The 25,872-nt window shown below is 46.9% G+C and overlaps 1 protein-coding gene across 1 annotated transcript in view; it reads right to left on the bottom strand.

Moving 5' to 3' along the window:
* The window catches only part of ENTREP2 (endosomal transmembrane epsin interactor 2), a gene marked incomplete at its 5' end in the record, with an annotated part of 374,409 nt that overhangs the window by 172,542 nt on the left and 175,995 nt on the right, over positions 1 to 25,872 (bottom strand). The window contains one exon of the mRNA XM_081227296.1: positions 10,313 to 10,369. Within this exon, the coding sequence (XP_081083422.1) occupies positions 10,313 to 10,369 (57 nt within the window). The remainder of the gene's footprint in view (positions 1 to 10,312; positions 10,370 to 25,872) is intronic.

The raw sequence follows: 25,872 nt of genomic DNA, 5'->3' as shown, positions 1-25,872 counted from the left end.
GAGCTCAGTAAGGCGCCTGGCGCCACACACCAGACTCACCAGCTGCAGGGAGGCTTCTAGGAGGGCTAGAAGCCTCCCTGCAGCTGAAGAAGCTCCCAAACACCTGCTGGAATAAATGGAAAACTAGGGAAGCCCCATTTGGAGAAAACAAAATATGAAAGAACAAAAAAGTCCTCTATTTGGCAGCTTCTAATGGAAAGGAAACCATGAAATAATGAACTGGACGTGAGAGTGTTTTATTTGGTCTGATCGCAAGTGCAGTCAGTCTCCAACTCAGGTGTTAATAAGGAAGCTGGACGATGCCTCAGTCAGTAAAGAAGGAGGTTTGTCGTTGTTGAAATTAAAGGACTCGAGGAAGGCGGCAGCCCAGCGAGGAGGACAGAGCCCACGGGCCAGGCGGCTTGAGCTGGTGTCACCCGCTGTGGATGCCCCACACTGTCCCGGGTCCCATCCATCCTCCTGGTGTAAGGTGGGATGACAACAGAGGTGCCCCCGGCATCAGGAGAACGTCGGGGCAAGAACACTTGGAAAGGGCCAGGCACGTGGTGTGTTCTACATCTGCGCATGTCAGTATGGAAGCCAAACAGAGATGATGCAATGGACCTGGAGCAATGGTTTTCCACGTGCCTCGGGGGGTTCAGCAGGATGGAGAAGCTCCAGAAGCTCAGAAACACATCGCCTAAGTGACAGCTGAGCGCTGTCACCGACCAGCTGCACAACCCTGAGGGTGACTAGCCCTGGCAGCACTCTCATCACAGAGAGGCACTTAGAAGAGCGTCTGGACCACGGAGGGTGATGGATGAGTGTCAGCAATCATGGCTGTGATCATCATCAGCATCACCATCTGTCCAGGACATGAACGACCTGAGACACTGCTGACCTTCACCATGGACACTGCAGACGGAAACAGAGGGAGGGAAGACAGCTTCACCTGGGGGAATAAAGTCAGGTGCCCTTTCCCCAGCTGCTCACCTCCCCAGCAGCCTGCACCAGATCCTGCCCGTCCACCTGGAGCTCCCCTTTCACAGATCCCGAAGATGGCCTTGGCCTTATGGGGCAGACCCAGCCGGGTGGAGGAGTAGGAACTGCTGCCCACGCCAAACAAGAAGACAGGAGACACCCAGCAACCAGCCACCGACTACCTCCGCTCGTCCAAATGGTCCTTCTTCTGTAAGTATGAACAGGAAACCAAAGATGCCACACGTCTGAGGAACACTAATGTCATGAATAAGGACCTAGAGGAGTCGAGACCAACTGGCCAGTTGGGGGGAGCTGAGAACACGGGGAGGCAGGAAACCTGATGAACAAAATTCGAAATAATATTAGGAGGTGGCAGCACCCCTAGAGCACATGCTTCCTAAACTGCGAACACAGTGCTGAGAAAAAGCAGCGATCAGAGAACAACAGAGGCTTCTCTGAAAGCAACACAGGTGTCGTCAAAATGAAAAATTCAGCAGGCGGGTCAAGCAGTAGCATGGATATGGCTGAGGCCCAAATTAGTCATCTGGAAAATAAAACAAGAAATATCCCAGCAAGTACAGAAAAAGAACATGTTAGAAAATGTTAAGAATTCTATGGCATCAGTTTATCTGCCTGCAGCAGGTAGAATATCCTTTTACCTACTCTGAGTAGCATAAACTCGAGAAGGCTGAGAAATACACAGGAGAGATATAATCAATAATTAATGAAAGAAATTCCCCTGGAAAACTTTTCTTGAAATATCCAATAGACAAACAATTAGCTCTATTACAACACTTCACTACCGTGTGTTGTAACCAGATATAAAATCAACACACAATTGTCTTTCCAGAAATTATAACAGAAAACATATTCCCATCTGTCAACATTATAGATGTAATTTTCCTAGAATGCAATCACAATCAAACTCAAATCATTATCAGTTGAGAACTTTATAAACTGATTTTAAAATTTACTGAAGAGAAAATGCACAGAAGTAGCCAAGAAAATTATGAAAAAAATCAAAGAGCAATTTAGTCTAAAGCTAGACTAATTAAAACATTGTAGTATTGGCTTAGAAATGGACCAAAAGATTCATGAAATAGGGATTAATAAACACACCCATGTCCATAGCAGTGGGGAGGGGACACTTCAAATGTGAGGAGAAATATTGAACATTCAAAAAATGGTGTTGGAGACTTAGCTGGCTGTCCATTTGGAAAAGAAAAAGTTAGAGCCTTACTTCATACTATAGATCAAAGTAAGTTTGGGATCAATTACCTAAACATAAAAAGCAAAGCCATAAATGTTTTAGAAATACACAGGAAAATAATTTCAGAATTGTGGGGCAAGAGAGACCTTTTAAAATAAGAAAAAGACCCAGAAGCCCCATAAGAAAAAAGCCAACAGATTTTGCAAATCAAAAAGCTAACAATTCTATATTTTTTTTAAAAAGGCATTTCATCAAAAATTAAAAGACAAACAACAGACTGGGATAAAATATTAGTCACCTAAAATGGAAAATAATTACTATATTAAGAAATCCCACAAATTAATGAAAAACAGTCTTACAGAAAAATAGACAAAAGATGTAAACAAGCACGTCACAGAAAAATTCAAACGGGCAATGAAATCTTGTTATTTGTTTCCTTTCTGTCTCATCTATTCATCATCTAATTTTTCCTTTATCTTCTGTCTTCTTTTGGATGAACTGGGTATTTTTTATGACTCCATTTTATTTCCTTTGTTAGCTCATTAGCCAAGTCTTTAAAAAAATTTTTTTTAATGTTGGTGGTTGTGTTTGGGCTTATAGTATATATATTCACCTTATCACAGCTCACCAGAGAGCTTAAGAGCCTTACACTGTATACTTCTATCTTCCTGCATTTATACAATTTTTTCCATATATATGTTATAAATTCCATAATATCTTGGTGTGCTTTTCTTCATACTTCCTGTTCTTTGTGCACATTGAGCTTCTCAGATCTGTGGGCTCATAGTTTTATCCAATTTTGAAAAAACATTTCAGTATTATTTCCTCAAATCGTTTTTTCCTGTCCATCCCCACTATTTTAGGTACCCATTCCACAGATATGAGGCTTCTTGAAATTTCCCCACACAGCTCGCTAATGATTTTTCCATTTTTTACAAAATTCTTTTTTCTCTGTGTCCTACATTTTGGAATAATTTCTAGTGCAATGGCTTCGAGTTCACTAATCCTTTCTTATCTCTGATCTAATCTGTTGTTAATCTTGTCCAATGAATTTTTTCTCCCACTGTAGTTCACTACAAGTTCAACTGGTCTTTTTTATACTGTCTCTACTTTTAAACATCTGCAATACAGTTATAACAACTGTTTTAATATCGTTGTCAGCTATTTCTAACATCCAGGTCAGTTTTGTACTGGTTTCAATTTGTTTATTTTTCTCATCATGTCAGGTTGCATTTTCCTGTTTCTCTACATGCCTAGTAATCTGATTATGCATGTTGTCTTGGGTGGATAATTTTGTATTCCTATGAACATTCTTGAACTTTGCTCTGGGACATGTATAAATTACTTGGAAATGGTTTGATTCTTTTGGATCTATCTCTCAAGATTTGTCAGACAGGACTGGAGCAGCATTTAGCCTGGAGCTTTTTATTCCCCATAAGGGAAGCAAGATTCTGCTGAGTATTCTACCTGCTGTCCCAATGAATCATGAGGTTTTCCAACCTGGGCGGTGGGAAAGCCCTGCTTTTGTGCCTGGTGTTGCTCCTTCTAATCCTCTCATTGGTTCTTTCCTGGCCTCACCTGCAAGAGCTGATCAGTATCAGCCGAATACTGATAAGGGATCATCTGTGGGTCTCCCGGACTTTTGTAAGCTCTCAGGCACTTGTCCTGAAAGCTCTAGCCACCCTAAAGTCCCGGGCCCTCAGCTTGCTCTCCTTAAATCAGCTAGTGTGCCAGGCTCTGCCCAGACTCCCCCTACCTGTGCTGCAGCCTGGGGACCCTTCTCACAGCTAGACACGGGCAATCTTAGGACATATCATGGATGGTGGAGCATCAAGGTAGAAGGAATACACTGTTGAATCGGGCCAAGGTTAGTGAAATGGGCCCGCCAAGCAGAGATTCTGGCATTCAACGTCTTAGCTGGAGGAATTAGGAAGGATTCTCGCTGTTTGTTTGGCTCAAATAGGAACCCCAAGGTGGGCTGCACTAAGTGAAGTTGAAATGCCAGACCTTCTAGGTATACCCTCGAGGGAGGAACTTAAAAGGCTGGGGGAGACTGGAATGACAGAGTGCACTCTTCATGTAAGACCTGCTCACCCGTCCCGGAGGATCCCGAGAACACAGCTTCCACCACGGCGCTGAGAATACATCTGTGAGGGGAGCCCCAGCACACTGGAGGAGCCCTGAGGGACTCTCCTCTGTAGATCAGAAACTGCAGTAGACATGCCTGTGCTGCCATCAAACTAGGATCCCGGGATCCCAGGGTGGCAGGGGCCGAGTGGCGGCACTTCATCACCAAAGACCAGGTGGGTGTGGTTAGGGTGATGGGCAGTGGGGCTAGAGCAGCGGTTGGAAGAGTCTGACTCACAGAGATGCTTGATGTTGGCTCCTAGAGGTTCTGCCCCTCAGACTGAACCCTAACCGATATACATTCCTATTGGGGTTGATAAAATTTAGCAATAAAATTAAACCACTATCTGAATAAACCCAAAGTCAGACTCCTCAACCACTATAACATAAAACGCAAACAGTACTAAACACATCACTCTATATGGCACTCTGATTCCTACAGATTAGTCCTTTTCAAAATATGTCTACTTTGCTTTTAAAAAACTATACTAAATAAACTGTAATTTGTTACATACAAAAATAAATTCTAAAAATGTTTTCAACCCCGTGGTTATTAGTTTCTCAATAGTATTAGTTATCACAAATAATCTAGTGGCCAGGTCAGTACTACCCACTCAAGTTTTTTTTTTAAGTGTACAGCAGTCCCCCCTTATCTGCAGGGAATACATTCCAAGGCCCCCAGTGGATGCCTGAAATGGCAGATAGTACAGAACCATGTATATATCAATATATACCTGTGATAAAGCTTAATTCGTAAGTTAGGCCCAGTAAGAGATTAACAATAATAATAAAACAGAATAATTATAAAAATATACTGTAATAAAATTTATGTGAATGTGGTCTCTCTCTCAAATATCTTATTGTACAAATTTAATGCCTTTTCCATCTTAATTAAGTGCTTATAGTGTACTATGCCCATACCTTTTGCCGTTTGAGGAGTGACAACAAAACTAGCATAAATTTCTTTTTCCTTCTTCACAATTGCACAGATAGAAGATTTGTTCTTATTGTAGATCTTGGCAAACTCAGCATACGATTTTTCTTTCCTTATTAAGTCTAGCACTTTTACAGATTCTCTCTGGTGTATCCAAATTGCCAGCATAACTACTCTTGAGCTTTGGGGCCTTTATTAAGTAAAATAAGGGTCACTTGAATACAGCACCGAGATACTGCGACAGTCGCTCCGATAACCCAGATGGCTACTGAGTGACTAACAGGTGGGATCCGCTGGACAAAGAGATGATTCACGTCCCAGGGGGGTTGGAGTGGGATGGCATGGGTTTCACCACAATACTCAGAACAGCAAGAAATTGAAAACTTATGAATTGTTTTTTTTTTTAATTTTTAAAAAATTTATTTTACTTATTTATTTTTGGCTGCGTTGGGTTTTCGTTGCTGTGCACTGGCTTTCTTTAGCTGCGGCAAGCAGGAGCTACTCTTCACTGTGGTGAGTGGGCTTCTCACTGCAGTGGCTTCTCTCATTGCAGAGCACGGGCTCTAGGCGCACGGGCTTCAGCAGTTGTGGCTCATGGGCTCTAGAGTGCAGGCTCAGTAGTTGTGGCACACAGGCTGAGTTGCTCCACGGCATGTGGGACCTTCCTGGACCAGGGATCAAACCCATGTCCCCTGCATTGGCAGGTGAATTCTTAACCACTGAGCCACCAGGGAAACCCTTATTGAATTGTTTATTTCTGGAATTTTCCATTTAATATCTTCAGACTGCAGCTGAGGCTGGGTAACTGAAACCATGTAAAGCAGGACCGTGGATGGTGGGAGGGGGCTCCTGTACTACCTGTGATTATGTGTGAGACTGTTTCCAATATTGATATATGTATAAGCAATCACAAGATATGCCACTGAATCTTTCAAAAAAATGAGCTAATCAGAGCTATACAATCTGAATCTTAATTGGCATCTAGCGTAATGTAGAACCTTTTATAGTTTGATGTAAGGAAGACAATTATCTCAATCATAGGAGACACTTAGCACATAGAAAAAAATGAATGTGGAAAAAAAATGTGAACATACGTATTCTCTACTGGCGTAGCGCCCGCCTTGTTTCAGAATTTGGAAAGGCTCTTAGAAAATACGACGGTGAGAAAGTCACAGCATCTCCCTCCTCCTCCCTCGCATCACAGGCCCCAGCTGGAAAGGGCAGCCTCCTTCCCGCCCCCATCAGCCAGCCTGCTGCCCCCACCTTGTCCTCTTTCCCAACGCAAGCCCCTCCACCACCCACAACACATCAAGTCGTTGTGGCCTGAAGCTTACACCCCGTCCCTCACCTCACTCTGTCTGACGGGCTCAGAGTGAGGCACAGAAAGGAGGCTCAGCAGGGCTGTGACAGGCCCACACTCACCAGCCCGTCGGAGGAGAGATATGGCCAACCGACCGAGGGCAGCCCCCACAGCCCCGCATCAGCATCGCTCCTGGCCTCCCCCAGCCAGCCTGCGAGGCTCTTCCAACACCTCGAGGGGCAGACACCTCCCTTCAGAGAGGGCAACTCGCTCTGGTGGTCATTTGCAGGGTGGGGGGGTGTCGTGTCCCCCTGGAAATGAACCAGAACTCACAGTGGCCTCTTCAGTTTTATGCCTCAGGAAGATGGAAACATACCATTAGAGTAAAGGATAAAACTGGAGCTTGGTATAAAAGAACTATTTGTCAGAGAAACACACATCAAAACTGCAATGAGATTACTACCTCATGCCCATTGGACTGGCTATTGTCAAAAAGGCAAGAAATAATAAATGTTGGTGAGGATGTGGAGAAAAGGGAGCCCTCCTACACTGTTGGTGGGAGTGTAAATTGGTGCAGCCACTATGGAGAACAGTATGGAGGTTCCTCAAAAAATTAATAATAGAATTACCATATGACCCAGCAATCCCACTGCTGGGCATATATCTGAAGAAAAAGAAAACACTAATTTGAAAAGACACATGCACCCCGATGTTCACTGCAGCACTATTAACAACAGCCAAGACATGGAAACAACGTAAATGTCCATCAACAGAGGAATGGATAAAGAAGATGTGGTACATATATATACAATAGACTATTACTCAGCCATAAAAAAGATAAAATCTTGCCAATTGTGACAACATGGATGGACCTTGAGGGTTTTATGCTAAGTGAAGTAAGTCAGACAGGGAAAGACAAATACTGTATGATTTCACTTGTATGTAGAATCTTAAAAACAAACAAACAAAACACAAAATAAATGAACATACCAAAGCAACCAAAAACAAACACGTAGACACAGAGAACAGAATAGTGGTTGCCAGAGGGGAAAGGGGCTCAGTGGAGGAGTGATGGATAGAAACTGGATATTTGGTGATGAGCACACTGCAGCATACACAGATACAGAAATATAAGGCTGTACACATGAAACTTAGATGATGTTATAAACCAATGTCACCTCAATAAAAAATAATTCTTAAAAAAAAGGAATTATTTAAATCAAGACTTCAAGCTATTCTAGCTGTGAGACCCTAGGCAAGACACTTACCTTTCTAAGTCCTCCTTTTCTTCTGGAAAATGGGGATAAAAACAGTAGCTTACTCACAAGGATACCGTGTGGATAAGCTCAGGGGATCCCATGCAGGGCTTAGCACGAAGGAAACGCCCAGCACATGGTTCCTGTTAACAATAGTTTGTAGGTGGGCCCTACATGTTGTGGAACACAATGAGGGGCTTGGACGCAGACGCTAGGAGGAGCCTGGGGGGAAGGAGGGCTTCCAGGAAGCAGCGAGAAGCAGCGAGAAGCGAGCCCACTCATTAGTGGAAGGGCAGGGCAGAGGCCAGAGGGGTCGGGGAGGACCTGTCAGTTGGGCGCCACACCACACGCCGCAAGTCCAGAGGGTCCAGGTGTCAGGGTGAGGCTGGGCAGGGAGGAAAACTAAGGCCACATCAACGCTCACAGTTCAGAGAGTGAGTTTTCTGCTAATGAATCAAAAGTTGTATCATCCTGGTCAACAGACAGAAGAGTGTCCTTACAGCAGAGACAACCAGCTCTCTGCCAAGACTCTGTCCCCACTCCACAACATAGGCCGTCTCTGGGAGGGACCCGTCCAGGGAGGGACCACCTTTTCCAGCTTCCTTCCCAACCAGACACGCTTCGGGCCCCGTGACGAGCCCTCCCCACTGGTGTGATGGGCAAGCATGAGTGTCCCCTTCAGGCCAAGGACGTCAAGAAGCACGTGTTTCTCCTCCATCCTCTCCCCCCGTCACTGAAATGCAGGGGACCCCACGGGCCTGGGGAGTGCAGGGCCACCGGTGGAAGCAAGCAGGGTCTTTGAATCTCGTGTCGGGGGAGCAGTCACTGCCTGGAAGGCCCGCCTGGACGGGAGCAGGAAGCAGATGTTCACGGAGTTAAGACACGAAGTCTGGCGTCTGACAGCAGCTGGTGTCACCCTAACCGATCCCTTACCTCCCTGACTCAGCAAAGCATCCAGTTGAGCTGGGGGAGTCCTTCCTCCTCGTCTACCTGGAGACCTGCTGGGCTGCGCGGAGCTGGGGGGTAAGCCCCTGAAACCTCGGCTGCAGGGGCTCCCGCTGGGGCCACCCTCCTTGGGCGAGGCCCCGAGACCCACCCTACTGTTGTGGGCCCCCCCACCCCCAAGGACACACCTGCGCCACCTGCACAAGGAGTCCTGACCCCTCAGTAGGCATGAGCACGTGCATCCTTTGCGGTAAGATGCCCAGTCCCAAGAAGCTCCGTCCCAGGGTAGGGCTGGGGCGGGCGTGAGGTGGCCGGGGGACGGGTGCCCTTTCTCCCATCCCACACACCCACCCGAAGGGGGGCGGCTTTCCTCTGTTCAGACGCCAGGCTGAGGGCTTACTTTCTCTGCACTGCATGGTGGGGGTAGGTCAGGAGAGATGGGCAGGTTGTCCCTGTTTCCCTGAAGGGAACCCACAGCACAGCCAAAACGTCAGGCCCCACGGCCCAGTGTCTGCCGCCACTTGCCCCTGCACAGAAGAGTCAGCGTCTCGATACACAAGCCGTGATTTACTTTAAAATAATCCAGCAAGGGGCTTAGATGAAACAGGACCAGTCAATGTTGATACTGTTGAGGACGGATAAGGGTACATGGGGTTCATTATACCAGTCTCTCTACTTTGGTGAATATTTGAAAATTTCAATATAAAAAAATTTTAAGGAAATTTCTCAGTATTTTGTACAAGAGGAGGCCCCCTGAATTAAACTACCCCTCCCTCCCAGTGCCTTTTCAGGATGTCATGATTCCCCTCACGAAGGAGGAGGTGTTTACAACAGACAAGATTTGTGGGTTTTTTTCTATTTCCATTAATATTTAGTATGTCATTATCTCCAAGTCTAATCACTTAAAGAAGAGATTTTAAATAATTGATTACCACCTAAGAGGAAAAAATCCATGCCGTCTTTTTCATTATCCATCAAAACCCAGAAAACCTCTCCATATAGTCCTGACGTGGACACATAAATATATTAATGCGCATGCTGAGAAGAACACACGTACAAATCAATAGACATAAATTCACTCTGGGTACTCTCAGATGGAAAAACCATCATCCTCTTTCCACCCCGCCGTGTGGCGTCCTCTTCCCCAGCATGAGACCTGACCCCATGAGAGAGGGCTCCAGGGGTACCCCTTTCTTCCTTCTTCCAAAGAAACATCTATGCAAAGAAATACCAATACCTCATAGAGCTTCACAGTCTCCAGAACACACAGAAAGCTAACATTTCTGGAACTCGGATGAGCTACGTCCTATTGTGGGATCACCCGTAAGCATATGCATGTGCACGATCGTGATTATCCGTCTAGAGAAAACGCTTGCATCTGCACTTAATAAAATGCCTTTGTCGGTGGCATGTCCTCCAAGAGGGCACAACACCGACGAACAGGAAGAGGACGGCCTGTGAGCACCTGTGGAGGAGGCAGCAGGATGCCCACGGTCGAGACTAACGCGCCTTGAAAGCACTCCCACCTCCGCGGGCAGAGCCCTGCTCCATGGCCGCATGGGGACCCAGGTGCCACTTACCACGAGGGACAGGGGCCTCTTCCAGGAGACGATGCCGATGAGTCCCGACAGCAGCACCTGGAACAGAGGGAGCAGGGGGTGAGGAGCCTCCCAGGACTTTTCTAGAGCACAGCACGCAGGCAGGAGCGGGTCACGGTGGTGGGTCTGTCCCTCCCGACAGTCACACCTGCAGCCACCACGCGGGGCCAGAGTGACCAGCTCGCAGGGATGCCGAGAGCAGAGGCGCTTTCTGAACGAGCCTCCCACCCACCCCCGGGCCCTCAGCCTTATCCCCCCAGGTCCTGAGAGATACTTGCTGTGTGATTTAACATCACAGACAGCACTGAACACACTACTTTGGGGAAGGCGGTGCTGTCCCCACTCACAGGTCACCCGCAACCTGCACAGCGGCCCGAAGGCTCCCTCTGTTCTCCCACACTTGGGACCCCCCCAGCCCCTACAGGGGTCTCCCCTTCACTCTCACCCCACCGAGGAGGCTCCCTCGCTGTCCACACTGGCTCTAAGCTGCCCGCCCCGGCCCAGGCCAGCCCCGTCCGACCCCTGGCCCCCGTCCCGCCAAGCGTGTCCCCCCAGAACCTCCCCAGCAGTGCCCCCTCCGCCCTGGCACCCCTGTCTCCCTGTGTCTGCCGACTCCCGGGAGAACCACCCTCGGCTCCTGGCCCACCCTTCTTCCGGGCTGCCCCCCAAGCCCATGTCAGACCCATGTTTGCTGATCCCCACATTCCCAGTCTCCTTGTGTCCAGGCAGGGCCACTGGACCACAGAGACACAGCTGTACCCCGTGCCCACTGCCCACCGCAATCTGCCTTCAGAGGGGTCGTTGGATGCAACAGACAAGGGCCGTTACCACCTTGACTTTCCACGGTGGGCCTGGGCCAGGCAGTCCGGGACCAGGCTGGAGGGGCCGGGCTGCACTTCCCCTGGGATTCCAAAAGGACGGACCCCAGACCCAGAGGAGAACACGCAATTGAACAGACCCACAAGGTCCCGTTGGTGACGGAGCCCAGTTCACCCTCCGGCACCTCTGCACTGAGCAGGACTGAGTCTTAGACCCTGCAGTCTCCACCCACCGAGTGCCGTGTTGGTCTCAGATGTCCAACAACACCCGGACCAGTTGTCTTTATATGAAAGGTTTTAAACCTTATTCACACACACACACACACACATAACAGAAAAGAATGAATGGAAGAGCCTCAGCATGCTCTGCTTCCCAGTCCGTCACACCTTCCTTCTCTCTTCAGGGCACGTACCTCTTCCAAACGCAGCCAATGCTGCAAATGTTACAGACAACCGTTTTCCCACCTCCCGAGTCTCCTCTCTCCGTGATGCCGCCCAGCTCCAGCTCCAGCCGTCACAGAAACCCTGGGCTGCTGTTCCCCATCCCCCTGCCCCATGGTCTCCGAGGCCAAGTCTCCATCATTCTTCTCCATGTGCCTCTAAAGCTGCTCTCTCCCCTTCTGCACGCAACACTCCACCCATCAGAACACCCTCTCTGGTGTCGAATTCTTCCTCCTCAATGGACACACGACTTCCCCCAAGTCATTTTCCGTTGGACTGAGCTGCCATTTCTCCTAAGGGTAGGCTGTCAGGACTCTCACCACCACCTCATGCTGGATAGCGCACACCCTGACCTCTTCTCTCCACCTCCAAACCTTCGTGCGGCGAATCCAAAACTTCTGCCAACTCCGCCGTCAACACCTGAGCTCCTGGCGCGTTCAGGAGCCGCAGTCGTGAAGCTGGGTTGGCTCTTCCTCTCGACACCTCTCCTCCCCCTCTGCTTGCCCTCGCTCTCATGATTTACCTGCCTGGACGGGGTGCTCAGCCACTCACTCACCTCTGCCCCTCCACTGGAACTGCGCTGGACGCCTCTGTCAGGTGAATGTCACCTCCCTGGCCGGGCAACCAGACCCACACAAATCCGGTCCCTGATTTCCCACCAGCAGCGCCCTAAGTGACCCTCCACGCATGTCCTGGCCACTTTGGGCACCAAAGCCACTGTATTTCTCAAACACGAGCCCTGGAACGGAACCCCTGCGGGCTGTCTTCCCTCCATACTCAGCACTCCCCTCCTGTCACCCCCCACCTCCTGGCCCCCTGCCTCAGCCCCACCCCTTTCTCTTCCTTCAGATGATGGCCGAGCTCTGGGGGCTGAGCTCTGACCCCACCATCCCCCTAGGACAGGGCTTCCACAGTGTCCTCTCTCTGTCCTTCACACCAACACTGGCCACGCCCAGACTGAGCCTAGAGAGAGGATGAGAATTCTCAGACTATCTCCCAGAAGATGTCCACTTACGCTCTGCCTTCTCCTTCCCATTTCTACCAGGTGACATTTCACCCATCCTTCCAGACGTGGCCCAATGCCTCCTCACCCAGGAAGGGGCTAGGAATTCGAGAGAACGTGGGGCCCCACTGAACTCCCAAACCAGCCCAGGCCTCTCAAGTCCTCTCTGATGCGCACAGACAGAACCCCTTCATCTTCTAAGCTTAAGCTGCTAAGACTATCAAGTCTCTACAATGACCAGGCCACTTATAACAGGGATTTTACTGGACCTCCGAAGAGCAGGGGTTTCTAAACACAAAGGAAGTTAACAGCACTTATCTTAGGCCACAGTAAAAATTCTTGACATTTCCCATCTTCATCATGAAGTTATAATTCCACAAATCCCCTCAAATAATTTTACTTCCAACAAACATCGACAATTTGCTTCTTGAAGGTAATTTACATTTCTAAATATCAATAAAAACTATAATTGGGAATGGATCCAAGTCCCCCATACGAAGGCAAAGAATAAAACCATCAAACGCAATGAGGCATGGAGATTCCGACCTTGTATAATGCCTTCCCCTTGGGTGTGAGTAGGATGTGCTATTCCGTGACCCTCCCCAGGGACAGCATCTTGAAATGATGTTGCCCTGGCAACACCTTGACTGCAGCCTTGTGGGACCCTGGCCAGTTGACCCTACTAAGCCATGTCCAGACTCATGACCCAAGAAATCTGTGAGATGGTAAATGGGTGTTGTGTTAAGCTGCAAAGTTTGCAGAAATCTGCTCTGCAGAAATAGAAAACAAATTGTCAGGGACTGAATGTCTGTGTACCCCCCAAATCCATATGGTGAAGCCCCAACCCTCAATGTGGTGGTATTTGGAGGCAGGACCTTCAGGAACTGATTAGGGTTAGATTAGGTTGTGAAGGTGGGGCCCCCATGATGGGATGGTGGCCTTATAGGAAGAGAAGGAGAGAGAGATCTCTCTCTCCACGTGTACACACCATGGAAAGGCCACATGAGGACACAGAGAAGTGAGCAGTCTACAAGCCAAGAAGAGGGCCCTCCCCAGAACCTGACTATGGCAGCATCCTGATTGCAGACTTTCAGCCTCCAGAACTGCAAGAAAATACATTTCTGTTTAATTGGCCCAGTCTATGATAACTTTTTAAATTTAATATTTATTTTATATTGGGGTATAGTTGATTTACAATGTTGTGTTAGTTTCAGGTATACTGCAAAGTGATCCAGTTATAATATACACATGTCCATTCTTTTTCAGATTTTTTTCCCATATATGTTATTATAGAATATCGACAGCACTCCCTGTGCTTTACAGTAGGTCCTTGTTGATTATCTATTTTATATATAGTAGTATGTATATATTAATTACAAAACTCCTAATTTATACCTCTCCCACCTTTCCCCTCTGGTAACCATAAGTTTGTTTTCAATATCTATAAGTCTGTTTCTGTTGTGTAAATAAGTTCATTTGTATCATTTTTTTAAGATTCCACATGTAAGTGATATCATATGATATTTGTCTTTCTCTATCAGACTTATTTCACTCAGTATGACAATCTCCAGGTCCAGCCATGTTTCTGCAAATGGCATTATTTCTACGATATTTTGTTACTGCAGCCTAAGCTTACTAATACACTAACACATCCAGAGTGGGATGCTGGATTTTTGTTCCTAAATATCCCCTCTCCCTCCACGTCTGCTCTCAGGCAGAGCGGACTTCTCTGCCTCTGGTACAGAAACACCAGCACCAGCTCTAACAAGGGAGACTACATTAGAGTGGAGGAGACTTTCAAAGACCAGATGCTGGGCTCCTCCTCCCTGAGGGTGCCTGTTCCCATCCCCATGGCAACCAGGGGAGGGGACCATATCCCTGCTCTGAAAAGACAGGGACTTAGCTTGAACTGCTGTTTGCTCAATCCTAGCAACAAGGCAGGACAATGGCATGTTCTGCTATCTCGGTAATTCTGCAGGCTTACTTTGTACCACTCCTGTGAGGAACGGGGTCCTGCATCCAGTGAAATTATATCTCAAGTACCCTCTGCCCTGTTTAATTTGCCAGGATTGTTATTCAAAGTCTGCAGTTTACAAAGACATTGAAGAGGGTCAGAGAAGAGGAACAGACAATTCAGTAGTTGTGAAAGAAAAACCAAAAAGAACAGGAAAGGTATGATGCTGCCCAGAGAGGAGGGTTAACTTTCCCAGCACCTGTGAGTTGCTGTGAGGACGCCAACTGGCTCTTTTCTCCACTTCCCCACCCAGCCTACAAAGACGCAAGAGATAAAATTAGAAATGAGAAAGAGCTTTCCTGCTGTTGAGAGCAATGAGAAGGGATAAGAGACTGCGGGGAAGTAACAGCATCTTTACAGCAGAAGTCCTTGCCTTTGATTGGTGCTGCCCCTGTACTCCGAGGCCCGGAATAAATCAGTCCTTTAAATCTTGTCTCTGAGATTGCAAAGTTCTTTCACTGCCTAAAATCAGGAACTTTCTTCAGATCTTCCAATCTGGTTCAAAGGCAAATGGTAATGCAACATTTCGGGTAGTGAAGCAACTGCTTCCAGAATGCAGACTTGAAAGCCAATTAAATTATTTCACAAAATATATGGCAGGCTGCCCCACAGCTACAGTGGTGCTAGTTTACCACTAAAAAGCCAGCACTCACGTGTCTGGAGAAAGACCTGCTGTTGCAATAAGGGCACAGATAGTACTCTGAGCTGATCAGAATGAAAGACGTCTGTGGGTCCCCACCTTCCAAACCTTCTTGGATTGCAGGCCTGCGCTACGTGGGCCTCATGGAGTAGATGATGCTCCTACTTTATCCCACCTCCATTTTCTTCTCTTTCAACCTGGTTTTCTTTGTCTGGGTCTCCCTGGAGCCACATGGCCAGGTTCCATCAGGCGTGCAGGCCCTCAGCCTCCTGAGTCCATCTTGGCTCCCGTCTGGGAAAGAGACACCTCTGCAGCCTTCCCATCCCACCCATGCCTGTGCCTCCTTCCCTCAGCACATTCCTGCTCCCAACCGTTTGCTTCCGGCCCGTGGTCCCAACTTTCTCTGCATATCAGTGCATCAAACTCAGAACATCCACAAGGAAAGCCACTCTCCTCAAAGGACCTTCTCCTCGATAGAAAAAGAACCCTACAGCTTTCATTTGCTTTTCATACAGTAGCAAAGCTATAAATCGATGACAAAGTTGCCCCATGAAAGAAAAAAAAGTAAAATCATATAAATGTTATAAATAACTCATGAGTCAAAAGAAAATCAGAGCTGAGATACACGCCACCTGTTCTACTGCAATGTGTGTTTCCTTGATGCAAATTAGCTCACGTACGCTGGGTACCAAACTCATGTGCCCCGGCTCTGCCCTGTAAGACGTAGGCTTCTCCAGAGCTGTTTACTCTGAAATTAGGGTAGTTTCTAGACCCACCACTGGATTTTGTTATTTGATGAGTAATGTCGCACATATATTATTATGCTTTTAAAAATAAGTTGATTTTAAAATGTTTTAAAATAATTGGTTTCCTTTGTAATCCTGTATATTTATTTCATGCATTTAAAAACCTCATTCTGAGAGGGACCCCAAAGACCTCACCAGACTGCTCTACCAGAAGGTAGGAACCCTTGATTTAGAAGTCCTTGGTTCAGTGCAGATCTTTGAGTGGCAAATTCCCCTTTTTTGTTTATCTGTTTACTTCACCTCATGCTTGAAAAGTAGTTTTGCTGGATACACAATCCTAGGTGGACAGTTTCTTCTCTCAAGAGCTTGAAGATATTATTCTACTTTCTGGTTTCCACTGTCGCCATCAAGAAGTTGGCTGTCGTTAAACTGCTGTTCCTTGAGGGGTGTTGCTCACTCTTTAAAGACTTTTAAGATTGTCTCTTTGCCCTTGGTGTCCTGAAGTTTCTGCATGATATGTCTATGTGTGCATTTCTTTTTCTTTATCCTCTTTAAGATGGACTGTGCTTCTGAATCTGTAAATTTATATTTTTCATTAGTTCTGGAAATCTTTAGCCAGTACTTCTTCAAATATTTTCTCTCCTACATTCTCTCTGTCGGGGACCCCAATAGCCACATGCTGATCCTTCGTACTTCATCCTCCAAATCCCTTAGTTCTTCTTTCACATCGTCCACACCCATGCCACTCAGTATTTCATTCCGAATAATTTCTTCAGGTGTATTTTCCAGATGACTAATTTTCCCTGTTAATCAGCTGTTGAACATTTGCATTTGTTTAGAAAAATTCAATGGTTATATTTTAGGTATTTATAAGTTCTATTTTTACCCTTCCCCAAATACAGCTATTTGTTTCAGATAGTTTCTTGTTGCATGCTCATCTTTAGGATTCTGCCCATAATTACTTTAACTGGTTCACGTTCAGAGGTTCTAGAGTCCAAGGGGGTAGTGAAAGGAAGGAGTCTGTCCTTCATTGTTTCTGTTGACCCCCACTCACTGCAGCTGACTTTCTTTGATGCCTGCATTCTTGGAAGTCTTTTGTTGTGAATACAGCACTTGATCTTCATCAGTGAGGTTCTATGGACCCAAAATGGAGGAATTTTTCCCAATAGAGTTGTACTTCTGCCAGTAACCAGGGAGCACCCAGGATTCATTAACACTATGGTCTCCAGGGACCTCATGGCACAGCGTGGAGACCTCAGGATGAGCCCTCCTGGCCAGTCTCGCTGTGCAGAGGGCATCCAGGCTCAGAGCAACCTCTCTGCAGCCATGCACTGCTCTGACCGCTCCCTGCTCCCTGGACTCCAGCCACCTGCCATCATGTGTGGCGTGTGTGTGTGTGTGTGTGTGTGTGTGTATTTGCAGATGAGGTGGGGGGCCTCGGAGACCTGCAGTGCCTAAAGGAGCATGTCCTTTGTCCAAAACCAAGGCATAGGCAGATCGGTGTCTGGTGAGTCCCACTTCCTAGTCCATAGACAGTGGTCCTTCCACTGTGTCCTCACTGGTGGAAAGAGTGAGGGAGCTCCTGGAGTCTCTCCTATAAGGGCACTAATCCCATTCATGCGGACTCCACCCTCATGACCTAATCCCCTCGCAAAGGCTCTACTCCAAATACCATCACACTGGGGACTAGGATTTGACGTGCGAATTTTAGGGGGACACAAACATTCAATCTACAGCATCCAGGATGTCACAGGTGATTTTCTAATGTATAATATAAATTACAAATATTAGTATAATTTTATATTGGTTTATATTACTTTAATTTTTTTTTTTTTTTGAGGTACGCGGGCCTCTCACTGTTGTGGCCGCTCCCGTTGCGAAGCACAGGCTCCGGACGCGCAGGCTCAGCAGCCATGGCTCGCGGGCCTAGCCGCTCTGCGGCAAGTGGGACCTTCCTGGACCGGGGCACGAACCCATGTCCCCTGCATCGGCAGGCAGACTCTCAACTACTGCGCCACCAGGGAAGCCTTATTACTTTAATTTTATATTAATTTATACTAGTAATATAAATTACTAATGTGGTATGCAAAATATAAATTACTATAATTGATTCCCTCTCAAATCCAAAAACTAAATGTACTTATTAACACTAAGAAATTGGGAAAGTGGCCAAACAGCTACAGGCAAATTCTTCACAAACTTCAAAGCACAGAGATTTCCAACACTATTTAATATTTCTCTGAGCACAGAGGGAGAAAACAAAGAAACTTTCCAAATTTTTTTTACAAATGTCAGCATAACCATTACAAACCTGTAAAATATCAAAAGAGTAGAAAATAGACCAATTTTACTTATAAACAGAGAAACATAAATTTTAAAATAAAATGGTAGAAAATAGAATTTAGCAGTGCATTTAGAAGGATAAATAACAAGACAAGGGGTTCATGTCAGGAATGAAAAGATGGTTCATTAAGAGGAAATGTAGTAATAAAATTAATCATTAATATGATAAAAGTGAAAAATATGGTAATTTAGTAGATGTAGAAGAGCCATTTGATAAAATTCAATCTCCATTTTTTACAAAAAAAAGTTCTTCATTTAATAAGATAAAGATGCCCACAATCATCACTTATATTTAAAATTCTTCTGAAAATACTAGTGTGGTGTGCAGACTAGTGAGAGGCTCCCAAAGACCTCCACCCTTGGTGTACCGTTCTACAGAATCCCCTCCCCTTGAGGATGGGAGGGGCCGTGAACCTGATGGATTTCGATTTCGATTTCGATTTCGATCTCCATCGGGCTGAGGTTACGCTTTGTGACAAGGGTGAAAGGATTTTGCAGCCTTACCTGGGTTCCAAATCAATTAGAGTTAACTCCCTTGAGTTAATCCAAGGGAGTTTCTCCTGGGTGGGCCTGACCTCATCAAGCAAGCCCTCTGGGTCTCGGCCCTTCCTGAGTCAAAGATTTGAAGCACGTGGGAGATTCTGCACTGGCCTTGCAGAGTGCGCTGCCCTGTCGTGTTGTGGGAGGGCTTCTCCAGCCCACAGCTTGCAAGAAAACCACGAGAACGAGTTCTGCCAACACCCTAGGGAGTGTGGAAGCGGATCTTTCCCTGGTCAGGCCACCAGACGAGGCTGCATCCAGCCTCACCTTGATTTTAGCCTTCAGACCCCGAGCGGGGACCCAGCCCAAATGCTCCAGACTCCTGACCCATGGAAACTGTGAGATAATGAATCTGTGCTGTTTTAAGCCTCTATGCTTGTGGTAATTTGCTCTATAGCAACAGAAAACTAATATAAGTATTGGAAAGGGGGGCAAAATTACTACTACTTGAAAACGATACACTTATCGAGCTAGAAAACCCAAGGGAATTGATAGAAAAGAAAAGAAAAAGAAACCATAAGAGGATTTAGCAAACCATCTAGTTAGAAAATTAACATATGAAGAAAGTATATTACTATCAATACTCACATTTATTGAGCACTAACTGTATACCAGACACTTACCAAGGTTTTACACTTTACCTCTTTGTATCCTGACAACCCTGAAAGGCATGTGTGATCTTTGTGCCCTACTGCACAGATGAGAAAAGTAAAGTACCAAGAGGTTAAGTGACTCACCCCATTATAATGTCAGGATATAAACTCATGAACTACAGAAAAAATAGCTTTCCCATAGGCATGTAAGAAAAGCCCGGTTAGAAAAGAGGATAAAATTAAGGAAAGATTATTCCATTTGTAACAGCAAGCAAAAAGGTAGACTGTGTTAGAATAAACAGACTAACATGAAATGAACAAAAGCACTATCAAGAAAATCTCAAACATCTACTGAAATCATAAAATACTTCATTATTAGATGGAAAAAGATTCATTTCTTTAAATAGAAGGATGAAGCAATACATAAATCCCATGCAATTCTCATTCACATACTAAAAAGGAGAAAAGAAAACCTATCCAATCAAAAGTGTTGGGACAACTGATTAGACACTTGGAAAGAAATAAAGCTTAATCTTTACCTCACTTTTTACACCAAAAAAAATTCCAGAGGAACCAAGAAGTAAAACATAAATCAAAACATGAACACCCTAGAAGAACATGGCAGAATCTTAAAAGAATCTTTAGAAAAGAAGTCAGCCTTTTGAGGCACGACACAGAATCAAGGGTCCTAATAGAAAAGATGAATGAATTAAATATTTGTTTTTAAAAAGCACCTGCATGTGATGAACAGAATCTTGGTTCTCGGTCCTAGGGCCTCCCTGTATAGGAAATACGAGGCTCTGACGTGTGACGTGGTAGCCTCTGGACAGAGTGGGCAGAGTGCCGTCCCCACCCAATGTTGGCCTTGGCCATGGGAGGTGGGGGTGGCCGCCAACCCAAGGCACCCCAGGGGTATCACGTGTTGCCCCTCGCCCTCTGCGCTCCTGCCTCCTGGCCCACAGAAGGACACAGCCCCATCAGCCTGGGCCCCAGAATGGACACATGGCACAGACCTAAACCCAACCAGGAGCCTCCAGCCCAAAGTGTGGGCCCCAGTGACCTGCAAACCCAGAGGAGAAAATAAAGGTAGGCTACTGGCAACTATTGGCTTTTGGGTGCTTCTTTATGTATGTAGTCGTGGCAAGAGCCAATGAACATATATTTATGTTTAAAAAAAAACATAAAATCAGAGACCAACTGCACGTGGGAATAATATTTATAATACGCACAATAAACAAAGGGGTGATCGTCTCAGTTCACAAAGAATTCATATACATTAATAAGTAAAAGGAACCACTCAAGAGAAAAAAATGGCTAAGGATTCGGAATAGGAAGTTCACATTTTTAATGGACAATAAGCATATAAAGGGATGCTTAAACCTACTCCAATTTTTTAAAAGCAAGCCAAAAGAGAAATATTTTTATCAATCAGACTGTCAATGTGTTTTGGTGGAGTTAGATAAAAACCCAGTGGTGGCAAGGGGCCGGGGGGAAGGTTCCTCTCGAACATTATGGGTGTTGGTATAAATTGAGGCAGCCTGCCTTGGGGGCAAGTTCATAAACCCCTCAAATTAGAAACTGCACATACTCATATACTCAGTGATGGGAGTTTAGCCTACGATGTGCTACCAGAGGTACACCACACTGTTTACTGCAAAAAGCTGTAACCAGTGGGTAATAATAAAGGGCTAGTTAAATAAACTTTGATATTTACATATAACGTGAATATACGCATTATGACATTTGAGGTAGATCTGTTTGTGCTGTTGTGGAACGGTCTCAAAGTTAAATAACTGACAAGACACAGCCTGGTGTGCAGAAAATGAATCCCATTTGTGTAAACAGAAAGGAACGGGTGCTGGTGCATACAGAAACGTTTCTCTGGAAGGAAATACAAGAAACTTAATGATGGGAAACTAGATTGGGAAGGGGGCAAAAGGATGCTGGCTTTTATGTGTGTAGCCTTCAGTAATACTGATCTTTAATCCCTGTGTGTGTTATGTGATGAATATTTTAAACTAAGCATACACTTTGAGCCTGTAATTCCTCTTCTAAGAATTCCAGGTATTAATCAAAGTGTTATTTATCATTTTGAAAATGGGGAACAACCTGGGTTTTTGGCAAGAGGGAGCTGCTTATCTTTCAGGTCCTTCCCAATTGCTGCTGTTGAGTCTCGTTATGGAAAAATATTTAGGGCCACTCGGAAAAGTTCACACTACATAAAAGAAAAAGAAGAAAAGGAAAAGCAGGCTACCCAATGGTTGGGAGGGGGGATAATTTCCCTTCTATAAGTAAATAAATACAAATGCCAACACGCAAAAACACAAAGAAACTAGCACGGAACCCGAAGACGCCTCTAATTATCTCCCGAGAGTGGGATTTTAACACCCTCCGTGAAACCTTCTATTTCCCATGTTTTATACAGAAGACAGAAAGCACTTTATTGAGACTCAGGCTAACATGGCTGGTTCTGCCTTCTCAGGGGGCGGGGGCATACCCAAGAAACTGGGAGATAACCCCCTGCCATGCCCCCTTCCCCAGGTGGGACAGGTGGGTGGGGCTAGAGTCCAGCGCTTGCACTGTTGGGCCCTTTGCTTCACAACAGACATCAACGGACTCTGCAGACTTACGGCTGCAGAGCTGAATAAAGGGGGCAAGAAACCAGAACTCCAGCTCTTGGCTGGGGGTCCGACACTGACCCACAAGTGTGTGTGGGGAGCAGGAAGGCCTGGTCTCCCCAGAGATGTGCCAGCCAGGTGGCCATGGGCAGTTCCATGTGGGTTGCCCCTCTGTGATGAAGAATGATAAAAAGTTTAAGACATAAACGTGACTCTCAAAGATGGATCCCAACCAGCACCCAAATGTATGCAGGACCCTCCTGACCCCCTACTTTCTCTCAGCCCAAGTGGGAAAGAAAGCACAACACGAAGTGGGCAGTTACATCTCCCAGTCTGGAAAAGAATATTATATAAACCATTTACAAATCATGTTGATTCTCTTCTCTTTGCACAACAATAAAAACAATGTATTTGTTGATACAGAACATTAATTCCATTAAAATCGCATTACGTGTAATGAAAAGCTATCAGAGTATAATTATGCAAGCGAATTCACAGATACACATCAACTTTTAAATCCACTGGAACGACAACAGGAAGTGAGCCTGTCTGACAGACAAATTGCTCCTTCATTTCCAGATGATTATGAATAAAGACCACTGCACTAATGTTAGAAACCACACGCTGTTTATGCAAACTCCAAAATCTAGGACTGTGCCTTCAAGGTGCCTTTGCCTGGGTTTCCCAGGGCTGTTCTGCTCTCAGAGCCTGAGGCTGTGCTCCTGAGTCCTGAGTCTTCTGAGTCAATCCCACCCCAAAGCACGCTTCCTTCTTGGAATTCCTGCCCTTGGAGCCAGGGGGCTGGGCCCTGAAGGACCCCCGGAATTCCTGGACATTCACGGTTGCCCCTCGGAAGGTCCTCTGTTGCCCAGACCCGCAGGCTGCCCGCCCACTCACCCCACCTGGGCCGGATGTCCCCCCCAGGTGCCCCCCTCTCTGGCCCTCTGCCCTCACACCAGCCCTGGCCTTCCTCGCTGCCCAGGCCACCCCAGAGACCTGGGTGCCAAAAGAGTCTCCTGTCCTGGAACTTGGTGAGGTCCTGGGAGGAGGACAGGGGAGGAAGGGGCATGGGGACTTGATTCCTGCAAGAGGCCACCAGGAGTGCTCCTTACGCCGCTTCCATGGGTGTGTGAGGACCACCCCCACTGATGACCGTCCAGCTGAAGTCACTCTCACTGGGACCCTGGGATCCCACTGAGGCCCCTGGTCCTCATTCATGGCCTGTGTCCACCCACAGGTTAGACACTTCTAGGACCCCACACAGAGGCTGGGGGACTGGACAGCTGTGCTGTGCTGGTGCCATGTAGGGAAGGCGCTGGACAGATGCAGTGACCTCCCCAGGAGCGGGCAGCAGGGCTGGCACCCCATAAGAGCCATTTCCATCCCCACTGCTACTGCCCCTTCCTGCGACTGGCCCTGAGTCCGCCTCCAGAACTCTCACGTCTGGTCAGCAGTGGCCTTGGGGTTGCCAAGTCCAGGGAATCCCCTTCAATCCTCATGGTCCCACTCCCACCTTTCCAGAACACCCTCCTGCTTTGGCTGCCCCCATCAGACCCCCGCAGCCACCTCTTAATAGGGGCTCCCTCACCCCTCCCCTCTCCTCCTCCCCCCTGCACACACCATCTTTCCTGGGAGAGCTCGCTTTCTCCTGCCCTTTGCATCTAAACCCCTTCTCCTGGCCTCTCTTCCTTGAGGGCCTCCTGGAAAGTGCTGGAGCGGGTCTGACTCAGTGTGGCCCATGGCCCTATTGCACCCCCGCAGCCAATGGAGACATCCCTGCCCCGCCAGAGGTCCGCCGTGCACACAGGTGTGCAGGTCAGAAACCCAGACTTACCCGCTTCCCTCCCTCCCCCACCTCACTCTCAAATCCCATCCAAGGCACGTACATCCTACTGTCCAACCCACACTGGAGCCCGCTCCCAGCTCCACCCACACCTGCTATCTGGTTGTCTCTTCTCACCTTGAAACCATACCCTGTACCTCACACACTTGAGGCCCATGAGGGAGAAACAAAACGATTCACCCAGACCTCCAAGCTTGTTTGTTAGCAACCTTAGATACGGGAACAACCCGACTGAGCATCGCGCAGGCGCGTTGAGGCACCAGAGTGCTCGACAGCGAACATTAGAGGCAGAGGCTGAACCACAGCCCCGCCCCCTCCATGTAACACAGAAAACCCCTGGAATTCACCACTGCGACCCATGAAGAGGCATTAAGGACAGTCGTGCATGTGCAGGGCGCTCTCCAAACTTCCCCTCAACTTCCACCCATGGTTTCCGAGTTCCTCCCCGCCCCCTCCCCATGTCAGCGTCAACAGTCAGTGTCACCCTAGGAAGCTCATGGGGACACAGAGCTGCTCATCGCCTCCTGTCTCCCTGCAGGGCCGCCTGCAATAAAGCCTGTTCTCTCTGCAGAAGACGCCTGCCTGGTATGTGGCCTTCCCTGGACAACGAGCCCACCTGTGGTTCCAATTGTACCCACGGCGACAGCCCTCCAGCGGGTCTCCTTGCTCCACTCCTGGCAGCACCTCTAACCTTTGTTCCACGGGGAAGAATCATCTTAAATGCAAATCCAACCAAGCCACTCTCCCCAACTCTTCCTGTTAGTGGCTTTCTTCTGCCCTTAGAGTAAGTCCCAAAGCTTCAGGCTCAGAGGGTCCCTGCCCACCTGTCCTGCCTCCTCCAGGCCCCTCCACCACGGTGAGTCCCTCTGTCTCCCCTCCCCTGCGCATCTAATCACCCGGAGTGCGGAGCACCCTGGGGACCCCGGCACTGGGACATCAGCACCCACACTCCCATCGACGGGCCGGCCTTCCTGCCGCAGCAGGTGCTGGGAACAGAGGGCACGTCTTCCATAAAGAGTCAGTCCCCACGTTGACCGGGGGCCTGGTCTCCCAGTGCGCATACAAGTGGTGTGTCCTGAAGGCTCGGTATTTGTTTTTCTCTTTCTGACTTACTTCATTCTGCATGACAGACTCTAGATCTATCCACCTCACTACAAATAACTCAATTTCGTTTCTTTTTATGGCTGAGTAATAGCCCATGGTATATATGTGCCACATCTTCTTTATCCATTCATCTGTCGATGGACATTTAGGTTGCTTCCGTGTCCTGGCTATTGTAAGTAGTGCTGCAATGAACACTGGTACATGTCTCTTTTTGAATTATGGTTTTCTCAAAGTAGATAAGGTTTTAACACAGTTATGCTATCTGTCCATCACTCTATCATACTTCTCATTCTTTGTTAATATAATCTGGGAATTTAGATCTAAACTGTAGTTATATTTTTATGTTATATTCAACGTCTTTTGATAATAACTTTTTCCACAGGTTCAGTGATAACTAGTTTCAATCTCCACGTTAGTCCCACAGTCACCAACCCCAGCTGCTGACACTCTAGTTCAAATTGTTGAAACCATTTTTCTCCCAATGAGGCTTGACGACCTGGAGGCCACCAAGGCATCACACTGCCTGAAGAATCTTTTCACATGCTTACTGAACACACACAAGTCCACTTCTGTGAAATGCCTGCTGAAGCGTTTTGTCCATTTTTCTATTGAGTTTTGTGTCTTTTTTCTATTTATTTGTGGGAGTTCATTACACAAAGTCACAATCAGTTATGTGTATTGCAAATATCTTCTTCCACTTGTCTTTTTACTTTCCTTATGTCTTTCAATTAAAAAAAAACCTTTAATTTAAAGGTAGTTATATCTTTCAAACATTTTTTCAGTTTTGGCATTTTTGTGTCTTGTTTGAAAAAAAAGTCTCCTAATTCTGTGATGGAAAA

Source organism: Mesoplodon bidens, assembly GCF_964165515.1.
Source record: "Mesoplodon bidens genome assembly, chromosome: 3".
In the NCBI taxonomy this organism is placed as follows: Eukaryota; Metazoa; Chordata; class Mammalia; order Artiodactyla; family Ziphiidae; genus Mesoplodon; species Mesoplodon bidens.
The sequence above is the reverse complement of the archived record's forward strand: the minus strand, read 5'-3'. Positions and strand labels throughout refer to the sequence as shown.